Source organism: Polypterus senegalus, chromosome 18 (genome assembly GCF_016835505.1).
Source record: "Polypterus senegalus isolate Bchr_013 chromosome 18, ASM1683550v1, whole genome shotgun sequence".
Taxonomy (NCBI): Eukaryota; Metazoa; Chordata; class Cladistia; order Polypteriformes; family Polypteridae; genus Polypterus; species Polypterus senegalus.
Genome location: NC_053171.1, coordinates 75,521,660 through 75,534,324, shown reverse-complemented (window position 1 = coordinate 75,534,324; position 12,665 = coordinate 75,521,660). Strand labels below are relative to the sequence as shown.

Genomic DNA, 12,665 nt, shown 5'->3' with positions numbered 1-12,665 from the left:
AGGGGACTGGGCGGTCTTGTGGTCTGGAACCCTACAGATTTTATTTTTTCTCCAGCTTTTGGAGTTTTTTGTTTTTCTGTCCACCCTGGCCATCGGACCTTACTTATTCTATGTTAATTAATGTTGACTTATGTTTATTTTTTATTGTGTCTTCTATTTTTCTATTCATTTTGTAAAGCACTTTGAGCTACATTTTTTGTATGAATATGTGCTATATAAATAAATGTTGATTGATAATATGAACACTACCACTATATCACTCTTTTATAAATTTTGTACTGAGATTGTCTGTACTTTATGCTCTGCTGGCCTTGTTCAAAAATCTTAATGTCAGCAAAATAAAAAACAGTAAATCAAATACAAAAACAGAACAAAAAAATAAGATCTCAATAGTCTAATCTAAGAGACCTGTTTAATAAGCAAAAATTACAGAAAGCAAAGTGTATTCTGTCAGAAGAAACTTATTCACTACTTTCTCGTTGTATTAATCAGGTCACAGGATCAATGTTCCAAGGATAAAAAGTAAGTGATTCAAACACTCTTTTCATTCTGACTGCTATTAATCTTCTAAACAAGATAAATTTTAATAAACATCCACAGGCTTAAATCACAGGATCAACAGTTGGCATTCAAATGAATCATAAATCATAAGTCAAGTCAAAAGTTGGTTTGATTTGTCTGCCTAATATGTTTTAGGTACTTTTTCACTATAAATATAGCAATGAGCATAATATTTATTTTGTACTTAGTTTATGTTTGATGTCTTTGATGTTATGTTACGGACCTGCTGCCAAATCAAATTTTCCCCTTGGGAAAATAACATTTAATCAAATTGAATATTTTAGTTTTGTGGATAGCATATCACAATATGTTGTGATATATAATGCTTAATTCTTAATTTTTTCCTTTTTAAAATATATAAAAAAAATGGAAAATTATTTTTTTTCTGTAAAGAACAAAAACATTTTAAAGCTTTAGAAATCTCACACTTAATTTAACAACATTGGTTAGTTTTTTTAAAAAATGCAACATTTCTGGCAGCTCTTATTATTCTTGTTAAAATTTATATACACTCACCTAAAGGATTATTAGGAACACCATACTAATACGGTGTTTGACCCCCTTTCGCCTTCAGAACTGCCTTAATTCTACGTGGCATTGATTCAACAAGGTGCTGAAAGTATTCTTTAGAAATGTTGGCCCATATTGATAGGATAGCATCTTGCAGTTGATGGAGATTTGTGGGATGCACATCCAGGGCACGAAGCTCCCGTTCCACCACATCCCAAAGATGCTCTATTGGGTTGAGATCTGGTGACTGTGGGGGCCATTTTAGTACAGTGAACTCATTGTCATGTTCAAGAAACCAATTTGAAATGATTCGAGCTTTGTGACATGGTGCATTATCCTGCTGGAAGTAGCCCTCAGAGGATGGGTACATGGTGGTCATGAAGGGATGGACATGGTCAGAAAATGCTCAGGTAGCCTGTGGCATTTAAACGATGCCCAATTGGCACTAAGGGACCAAAAGTGTGCCAAGAAAACATCCCCCACACCATTACACCACCCCACCAGCCTGCACAGTGGTAATAAGGCATGATGGATCCATGTTCTAATTCTGTTTACGCCAAATTCTGACTCTACCATTTGAATGTCTCAACAGAAATCGAGACTCATCAGACCAGGCATGATTTTTCCAGTCTTCAACTGTCCAATTTTGTTGCGCTTGTGCAAATTGTAGCCTCTTTTTCCTATTTGTAGTGGAGATGAGTGGTACCCGGTGGGGTCTTCTGCTGTTGTAGCCCATCCGCCTCAAGGTTGTGCGTGTTGTGGCTTCGCAAATGCTTTGCTGCATACCTCGGTTGTAACGAGTGGTTATTTCAGTCAAAGTTGCTCTTCTATCAGCTTGAATCAGTCGGCCCATTCTCCTCTGACCTCTAGCATCAACAAGGCATTTTCTCCCACAGGACTGCCGCATACTGGATGTTTTTCCCTTTTCACACCATTCTTTGTAAACCCTAGAAATGGTTGTGCGTGAAAATCCCAGTAACTGAGCAGATTGTGAAATACTCAGACCGGCCCGTCTGGCACCAACAACCATGGTTAAAATTGCTTAAATCACCTTTCTTTCCCATTCTGACATTCAGTTTGGAGTTCAGGAGATTGTCTTGACCAGTACCACACCCCTAAATGCATTGAAGCAACTGCCATGTGATTGGTTGATTAGATAATTGCATTAATAAGAAATTGAACAGGTGTTCCTAATAATCCTTTAGGTGAGTGTATAAATAGTCATTTTAAACAAGCACATACTTATTGCAATTCAGGGGGATGCTGGTTGTGCCACAGAAAGAAGCAACTGATAATTCTTCCTATGACAAATAGTTTAAAAATAAATAAATAATAAATAAAATCTGCACTAAGCACTGTTGTCATGGTTATAGAAAATATTCAACAGGGTGATTGAAGAAGGAATGGACCCCCTAGTTTAGTGCCTAAAAATGAGACATGCTTCCCCTTGAAATCAAAATTCTCCTGAAGTAGTTTGATGTGTGTATAATGTGCACATTCTCTGTGTATACTCTGTGCAAGGTGATTTATGTCATCATTCCTCAAAGAACAATTCTGAGAGCTAGAAAAAGTAAAAAGCAAGAGAATAAGATTCTTAAGTAGACTGAAGCAGGATTCTTTCACTTCCAATATTTGTGTGACTATTTTTTGAGATTGTGCTGCACAAAAAGAGATAACTAGTAAGCAGACTGAAAAACCAACAGCTTCCAGTTTTTTTAAACTTTAGAGAGAGGTTTTGTGCATTTTAAATTCAAGGGAGAAAGCATGACAGTTATATCTTCCTAACAGAAACAAGATGTAAAAAGGGCTAAATGTGTATACCTAAACTTGCATATTTTTTTGTTTTCAGTATTTCTGTATTTTTCTGTTCTCTTCAGAATAAACTGAATATTTTGGAGTAAGTTCTGAGCTTTAAGGTGGATTTCACCGGGACCTCAGCTTTGATGCATAGTATTCTGACGAAGGAATAATTCTGGAGTTTGATAATAAAAGGGGTTTAAAGGGAATGGATGTACATAACATCATAAATCAGGAGAAAGAAAGAAGTTCTACTCACATTTAAATTATTGGTGTAGTGAACATATATGACCGATTCTCGATTACACAATACAACCAAGACGAGAAGGTTGTGTTACCAGCATCTATGGCATGATGTATTTATGTGTGCTGGCATACTGATTCATCAACTCAGAGAAATAAAAATACCCAGTTTTTCTTGCTCACTTCAAACTCTAGGTTTCTTGATTAGCAAAAAGTAGTTCTTTTTCTTAAAGGCAGGTGCAATGCTGCCTCCTTAGAAGAAAATCTGATGCTATGGTAGTGGTAGAAGACATTCAATCTACTGGAAACATGACAGCCCCAAAAAGGAACTCATGCAAACAATATGTAGAGTACTACACACCCAGCCCTTGCAGGGAATTTTTAGGCATAGGATTGTCAGTGCATAAAGTGTCACTAGTGGGAATTCTAGCCTAGTATGAATGTAGTAAAAATAAGGCTTGCCCTTGGTAGTAGTTTTGGGGCTGGGCTATTAGTGTTTAAAGCCACCTTAAAACACAGAACCCAATGACCCTAAATACTGAGGTTAGTTGAGGCAAGGAATCATTAGGCAATTAGATAAGCCCTGTCATCAGATACACAGGGCTTCAGAACCTATACTGAGGCACACTTCCTTTTCATATCACTTCCTTGTATGTTTACTTTATTTAAATAAAAAAACACCATTTTTATTTATCTGACCTCTTTGGCATTACAGCAAGTACTGTAAGTGGCAGGACTGCAACAACTAATCGCTGAAGTGCATGTAGGAAGCTTTATATTCAAACATTCTGGAAGATATAGCTACTGTCTGAGATGCTTCTTACAGGTGACTTTCATGCACTGTCTGATGCCCAAGATCTTCATCTTTTATGTATCACATACCTGAAGCTTTTTGATTTCCTTTTTGAGGTCAGCTTCATACTTTTCCTTCTGATTTGCATTTGCTGCGTTGTAAAGCTGAAAATGAGAATAAAAAATTAGTGAACAGCATAAGGAAACCCAGGAAAATAGAAACCTCAAGTATCTGAAAAGTAAGAATTATGATTAAAAGTCACTATTTAACTAAAACTATTATTAATCTCCAGAGTGATTTTAATGGTTACCAGACTTTAATGCATTAAGCTCATTGGAACCAATGTCCTGCCTATCATGAATGCTGAAATACATAGCTAGCCATCAAAAAATATCTGTAATAAAAACAGCTTCAAATATCAACATCTAATAAAAAGGTAGTGTACATTCCTGTGCCAATAATGAAACAAAGGAAATTGCCTCTCTTTAAAATATAATTAGTTTAGATTAATACAGTAAAGCTTTATTCACTTATGACTTTTTCAGAGCATAATAAAAAAAGATACAATTTTGCATTTTCTTACCTTTTGCCAAATATCTTCAAACTGTTCTACCCCTTCTGCAACCTTCTTCAAACACCGATCTATTTCACCTGCAATTAAAGAACAAAACTTAAAAAAAAAATGGAAAAACAAAATGAACTAAAAATGCCTGAAATTATATTTTCCAGAAAGGTTTCAGACATTATTTACCAAAAAACAAACAAAAAAAAAAAAAAAAAACCTTGGACATGGACATACATAAGTGCATATAACAATTTCCATCCATCCATCCATTGTCTAACCCGCTTAATCCAAACACAGGGTCTAGGGGGTTTGCTGGAGCCAATCCCAACAAACACAGGGCACAAGGCAGGAACCAATCCTGGGCAGGGTGCCAACCCACCGCAGGACACACACAAACACACCCACACACCAAGCACACACTAGGGCCAATTTAGAATCGCCAATCCACCTAACCTGCATGTCTTTGGATTGTGAGAGGAAACTGGAGCGCCCGGAGGAAACCCACGCAGACACGGGGAGAACATGCAAACTCCACGCAGGGAGGACCCGGGAAGCGAACCTGGGTCTCCTAACTGCGAGGCAGCAGCGCTACCACTTCGCCACCGTGCCGCCTATATAACAATTTTAAATTCATATTTAAGCAAATATACATTATCTCATTTAATAACCAAAGGATAATTACCATTTGTAGGCAATGTGTATTTTGTGTATACTTGTGCAAGTAGCATAAAAACAGGCACCATACCATGTCTAGAACGTGACTTCAAACTGTCCTCATTTTTAATTAAATACCAATATGGAGTTGGCAACTTGAATCTTCATTAAGAATATACAAAGAAATGAAGTATTGCCATTCATTTCATTTGCATTTTAAAATGTTCTCAAATCAAGCCTCTGAAGAATAAAGCCACTGAAAAATTGAGTTATCAAAGTAGCAATAAATTGCAAAAAAAAAAAAAAAAACAAGCTTTTTTGGTATCTTTAAAGAAATTAAACAGTAGCATTGAGTATGTGTTTTGCATTACACATGTGTGCTGATGCCATCTTATTAACACTACTCAACAGTAAGCAATAGTTTTAATATTATTTAATTATTAACCTATCAAACCTGTCTCAGTCGAACAAAAGAACTAGAGCTTAAATTATTTACATTTATTAGGCAAGGTCACAAATTATATTAATTAGACATTCACTATATAATGTTCATGCCAATGGCTAATCACTCAAATTTGACTTTTAGAATGAATTATGTTAAAAGACTGCCAAGTATATGTTTGAGGGCTAAGTATACAGTAGCTGTTAGCTCAGCAGAAGTAATGAATATTCAAGAATAATACAGTTGCGATTGTTTTTTAATACATTTTTTGACTCATTATCAAAGTGCAAAAATTCAGTACTTGAATTTGACACTAATGTTTTTATCTTTTAGAATGGCCCTCCTGTAAAATATTAAAGGTGGAAATTCTAAAAGGTTGTAACTTAAGTTACAGCACCCCTCTATGCTTATATAAAATTGCATGTTCAAAAACGCAATTACATAGCATAGCATAGTTTGAATAAAAAAATAAATATAAACTTTCAGGTCAAGAAGTGAAATGTTATACATTGTAGCTATAAAATTCTAATAAAGGTGAATCATAAGCAGCAAATCAGTTTTGAGTTTTGACAACTATTGAAGCACTCTCAATAAAATTTACTCTGCTCTGAAACATTTTGGCACCACACTGTTCCTAGAGTTTTTAAAAAAAAAAAAACACATTTGTTGTATTCAGGTGATGCTACATATTATAACAAACCATGGGGAATAGAATCTATCATGACAAAAATCTACTCACTACAAATGTAGTGTATACATTATATGTGTTAAATAATTAAGATTTTTAAATTACATGTTTTTATGACAATTATATTTATTGGAATAAACCACAAACCAAGAACAGCTATCACACTTTAATGAAGGATGTTTAATTCGCTGCTGATTGAGTTACCATAGATTGTTTTGTATATGGCACAAGCTATACTACCTGGCTTTGCCCAGGAAATTTCCAAAGCCAAAGGGCAAATAGTTAATCAGATTTATATGCAGTATTAGGTATATATATGTATATTATGTATATACTGTATTAGTAATATCTATAGATTATGTATATATAGCATTTATTCTTTTACTTAGGCTGATTGCAATCGTGGCTTAATTTAGGTAAATTTGCAGGTTTTTCTTTTTTTTATTTCCTCTGTTTTTTTAACTTCAAAAAGCACTGAACGCTGATGTTTGATTGGTATTGTAAACTTAATGATGATGCAGGTGGAAAACAGTGTTGGCTTTCTCAAATCAGTGATTACATTTTGTTTTTAATCTCAGATATTTTTGTCACTTGTGATGCATCCCCAGTTCTTTACTAATAACCAAGGGGACATCCCACCCTCAACTTTTCTAACCGGGCTCAATTCAGGAAGAGAGAAAACCATCACTGCTCCATCCAAATATTGTCTGTGAGTCATTAATGAACTTAAAAAGGTAAAACTTGGTCCTAAAACCAAAAAAGCTGAGAAACACTGCTCGAAGATAAACTCTAATCCCCAACAAGACAATATTTGTTATCCCAAATGATTGAAGAAAAACATATTATGCTTTTATTGGCACTCATTTAAACTTTGAGTTATGATGAAACCTTCTGGAACAGCGCACTGGCTGAAGCAAACTGTAGTTACCAATTCAACATTTGCAAAAGGTTGCAGATAAGATGAAGGAGGTAGGTGAAATGTACAGTGTATCTGGAAAGTATTCAAAGTGCATCACTTTTTCCACATTTTGTTATCTCAATTTCGTGCAACTGATACATTAAGAACGGTATTTAATATACAGTGCATCCAGAAAGTATTCACAGCAGATCACTTTTTCCACATTTCATGTCACAACCTTATTCCAAAATGGATTCAATTCATTTTTTTCCTCAGAATTCTATACACAACACCCCATAATGACAACGTGAAAAAAGTTTACTTGAGATTTTTGCAAATTTATTAAAAATAAAATTGAGAAAGCACATGTACATAAGTATTCACAGCCTTTGCCATGAAGCTCAAAATTGAGCTCAGGTACACCCGGTTTCCCCTGATCATCCTTGAGATGTTTCTGCAACTTAATTGGAGTCCACCTGTGGTAAATTCAGTTGATTGGACATGATTTGTAAAGGCACACACCTGTCTATATAAGGTCCCACAGTTGACAGTTTATGTCAGAGCACAAACCAAGCATGAAGTCAAAGGAATTGTCTGTAGACCTCCGAGACAGGATTATCTCGAGGCACAAATCTGGGGAAGGTTAAAGAAAAATATCTGCTGCTTTGAAGGTCCCAATGAGCACAGTGGCCTCCATCATCCGTAAGTGGAAGAAGTTTGAAACCACCAGGACTCTTCCTAGAGCTGGCCGGCCATCTAAACTGAGCGATCGGGGGAGAAGGGCCTTATTCAGGGAGGTGACCAAGAATCCGATGGTCACTTTGTCAGAGCTCTGTGGAGAGAGGAGAACCTTCCAGAAGGACAATCATCTCTGCAGCAATCCACCAATCAGGCCTGTATGGTAGAGTGGCCAGACGGAAGCCACTCCTTAGTAGAAGGCACATGGCAGCCCACCTGGAGTTTGTCAAAAGGCAACTGAAGGACTCTCAGACCATGAGAAACAAAATTCTCTTGTCTGATGAGACAAAGATTGAACTCTTTGGTGTGAAATGCCAGGCGTCACATTTGGAGGAAACCAGGCACCGCTCATCACCAGGCCAATACCATCCCTACAGTGAAGCTTGGTGGTTGCAGCATCATGCTGTTGGGATGTTTTTCAGCGACAGGAACTGGGAGACTAGTCAGGATAAAGGAAGAGATGACTGCAGCAATGTACAGAGACATCCTGGATGAAAACCTGCTCCAGAGCGCTCTTAACCTCAGACTGGGGTGACGGCTCATCTTTCAGCAGGACAACGACCCTAAACACACAGCCAAGATATCAAAGGAGTGGCTTCAGGACAACTCTGTGAATGTCCTTGAGTGGCCTAGCCAGAGCCCAGACTTGAATCCGACTGAACATCTCTGGACAGATCTTACCTGATGGAGCTTGAGAGGTGCTGCAAAGAGGAATGTGCGAAACTGGCCAAGGATAGGTGTGCCAAGCTTGTGGCATCATATTCAAAAAGACTTGAAGCTGAAATTGCCGCCAAAGGTGCATCGTCAAAGTATTGAGCAAAGGCTGTGAATACTTATGTACATGTGATTTCTCAGTTTTTTTTTTTTTTAATAAATTTGCAAAAACCTCAAGTAAACTTTTTTCACATTGTCATTATGGGGTGTTGTGTGTAGAATTCTGAGGAAAAAAATTAATTGAATCCATTTTGGACTAAGGTTGTGACATGAAATGTGGAAAAAGTGATCTGCTGTGAATACTTTCTGGATGCACTGTATATTAAATACCGTTCTTAATGTATCAGTTGCACGAAATTGAGTATGCACTCACAAGAAACTGTACCTGACAAGTGCTTGGTAACAGCGTCTTGTTTAAGCTTTGCTGAATTTTGCTCCTGCAGACCACCTTCATTTGTATAAACCTTAAACCCTATTTCTCTCTGAGATTGCTGTCAACGCTTTATTAAAATGGAGGATGCAGTACATTAGAATGTCCAATTCACTAAGGGCATTATTAATGACAAATAAATGTGTCAACTTTGTTTTTTTCTATGTCACTAAATTTCAATCCACTCTGTCAAGACACTTTTGAGATCTTGTGGTTTTTTCTATTTTTAAACCCATATATTGATAAAATCTAAGTGTCCTTTATTAGTGGATACCTACTGCCATAGAGGTACCATCCTGCAAAATTTCAGCTTTTTAGGTAAATGGCAATTTTTTTTTTGATAAATGAGCAAATCAACTTTGTGTGTATTTTTTATATATATGTATATATATATATATGTATATATATATATGTATATGTATATGTATATGTATGTATGTATGTATGTGTGTGTATGTGTGTGTGTGTGTATATTATATATATTGTGACAGACAGCTGGGTCGCCCCTGCTGCATATGTTCCGGGGAGCCACCATGGACAGCTCAATAACCTATCCCGGGACACTAGGTGGCAGCCTCCCTGGCCAATGTTCATTTCCCACTCTCCCACGTGGCTCCATGGGACATGGAATCCTCTACAGCCTGGCTGGGAGATGGGGTGGTCGCTAGGGGGCGCTGCCAAGACTCAAGAGCCTGGCTGGATGAATCTTTAGCCCCACCCGGAGGTGCAACTAGGACCAGGTGGTCAAGCACCTGGAACACGTCCGGGTGGGGTGTAAAACGAGCCAGCCTCCACCACTGAGGAGCCAGAATCGGGAGGAAGAGGACGAGGTTGCCTGGGAGGAGTGGTGGTGCCAGGAAGAGTTGGTGTGTGGGATTAAAGTGCTTTGGGACTGTGTATTGCCTGTGGGTCACAGGGAAGGCATGCGCCCATGGGTGAAGAAAAAATAAAAAGCCTGTGTGTTTTGTACACGTGCCTCTGCGTAGTCTATACACACATATACATACACACACACACACACAGTTAGGTCCATAAATATTTGGACAGAGAAAACTTTTTTCTAACTTTTGTTCTGTACATTACCACAATGAATTTTAAATGAAACAACTCAGATGCAGTTGAAGTGCAGACTTTCAGCTTTAATTCAGTGGGTTGAACAAAAAGATTGCATAAAAATGTGAGGCAACTAAAGCATGTTTTTAACACAATCCCTTTATTTCAGGTTTTATATATATATATATATATATATATATATATATATATATATATAAAATATATATATATATATATATATATATATATATAAGCAAAATACCGAGCTTAGAGCTAAGTACTGCCTTAAAATTTTATTAAGAAGAAAATTAAACCTTTTTAAACTGAGGGAAAATATACCAATAATTATTTGTTAAGGATCTCTTTGTATACCACATTGTGAGTTCGGCCCTCCGGTTGTAATATGACCAAGCTGTGCGCTGAGCTTACTCTTGAGCATGCAACGTATAGTTGGCCATGTGAACAGTAATCTTGTTTCAAATCCCACAGCTTGGATTGTTGCTGTCATAATCGGTTTGAGTTTCATGGTGTGTTTCAATTACGACAGTATTTGTAGGACTTGTGTTGAAGAGACATTCGGCATCTGTCAAGCATTGTAAATATACAACCGGTTTCATTGATAACTTCACATCCAGCTTTTGAGAGTTTAAAAATTCATAAACATTCAAGTGTCCACTACTGAAATAGTCACCTGTCAATCTAAGATGTTTAAGAGGCATTGGCGGCTGTCGAGAGGTGCAAAATATTTGGCCATTTCGGTACACTTGAATGCGACAACCGAACAATTCAGCGGCAGCCATCAACTCACATGCAGATGCATAGGTGAAGGGCTTAAGCATTTCACTCTTCTAGTGCTCCTGTGTAATATAATTATCTCCTGTACCGTCATCAGTCCACACCTTGAACCTGTCCCAGTCATTCAATACATAAGACACAATGTTCCTCCGGATATCAAGAGTGAGCCTGATATGGCCGTGCAATATGTAACAAAGAGAATGGAAAAGGCAGGTGCCATCTCTAGGCATGGAAACCACTCGGTAAGTGACAGTTCTTTGATCGATGGTGATCACCTCGATAGACATGTTAATGGGGGTACGGTTGGAATGATAAAGAAAATGGGTACCTGAACAATGTAAAGTAAGTCTAAAATACCTAAACAATAACTATAATCGTAATAAATGAACAATAAAACAGCGGAGAAGCCGTGGATTAAATAAAAAGGCTGTAGTTATCAGCAGGGAGACGTGAATCCCGTGGCGAAGCAAGGAAGGGAATGTACAGACTGGAGCGACGGACGGCCCAACACCGCCTCACACGGTGACCGAGCTGCAAGCTATGGACGTATATATGTACGTAAGTAGGATGCAGTTAGCGTTGGGAACCCGCGTACCAAATTTCTTGAAGATGGGCCCATAAGTAACAAAAAACGTTGAAAAGCTCAATATGGCGGCCGACAGTGACATCATACCACCGAAATAAGTACCAAATTTCAGCCTTCTACCTACAAGGGAAGTTGGAGAATTAGTAACATTGGAAAGTTCAATATGGTGGCTGACAGTAGCGTCATACCACCGAAATAAGTACGTACATTGGTTTCGGTTAGCACAGGGAAGCCGCCTACCAAATTTCGTGAAGATGGGGCCATGAATAAGAAAGTTCAACATGGCGGACGTTGTTGACCGTTACGCGTAGAATTTCAAAATGAAACCTGCTTAACTTTCTTAAGTAAGCTGTAAGGAATGAGCCTGCCAAATTTCAGCCTTCTACCTACACGGGAAGTTGGAGAACTAGTGACGTTGGAAAGTTCAATATGGCGGCTGACAGTAGTGTCTTACCACCGAAATAAGTACGTACATTGGTTTTGGTTAGCGTAGGGAAGCCAACTACCAAATTTCGTGAAGATGGGCCATAAATAAGAAAGTTCAACATGACGGACGTTGTCGACCATTATGACCGTTACGTGTAGAATTTCGAAATGAAACCTGCTTATCTTTTGTAAGTAAGCTGTAAGGAATAAGCCTGCCAAATTTCAGCCTTCTACCTACACGGGAAGTTGGAGAATTAGTGATGAATGATGAGTGAGTGCTTTGCCTCTTATTAGTACAGACAGACAGACAGACAGACATACATACATACAGGATGTAAAATCCTAAGCCTAAAAGTGCAACGATTTTATGTCACGTTCTTACGTCAGGTTTTTTGTCATGCTTTAAAATCGGGCTTCTTTTAAAACCTACGTTTATATGTTTGGTATCATTCTTTTCAGGATTTATCGAATTTTAATGTGATGTTGGTAGGTTTTCAGATTCTTATTCCGTTTTTAAATTATAAAGTAAAATATCAAGAAAGTCGTGGTTTTTATTTTTGATTGAGTAAACTCTCTGATACAGGAACAAACAATTTAAAAAAAAATATCTATTCATAACATCAATGTTTGTATTTAGGTGATTTAGTTAGCTGAAGATAGAGTTACGATGACCTATTGCATAACACTTTAAATAACAGGAAAAATCACGTGAAAACTAAAGTGAGTCAATTTACAAAAAAAAAAAACTTTTTATTGTTATCTATAAGAATGC

The 12,665-nt window shown here is 37.3% G+C and overlaps 1 protein-coding gene across 3 annotated transcripts in view; it reads right to left on the bottom strand.

Moving 5' to 3' along the window:
- The window catches only part of cnot3a (CCR4-NOT transcription complex, subunit 3a), a 120,373-nt gene that overhangs the window by 62,583 nt on the left and 45,125 nt on the right, over positions 1 to 12,665 (bottom strand). For all 3 annotated transcript variants that reach the window (XM_039741670.1, XM_039741671.1, XM_039741672.1), the window contains exons 3-4: positions 4,488 to 4,555; positions 3,994 to 4,068 (exon numbers count right to left, since the gene is read on the bottom strand). In XM_039741670.1, the coding sequence (XP_039597604.1) occupies positions 3,994 to 4,068; positions 4,488 to 4,555 (143 nt within the window). The remainder of the gene's footprint in view (positions 1 to 3,993; positions 4,069 to 4,487; positions 4,556 to 12,665) is intronic.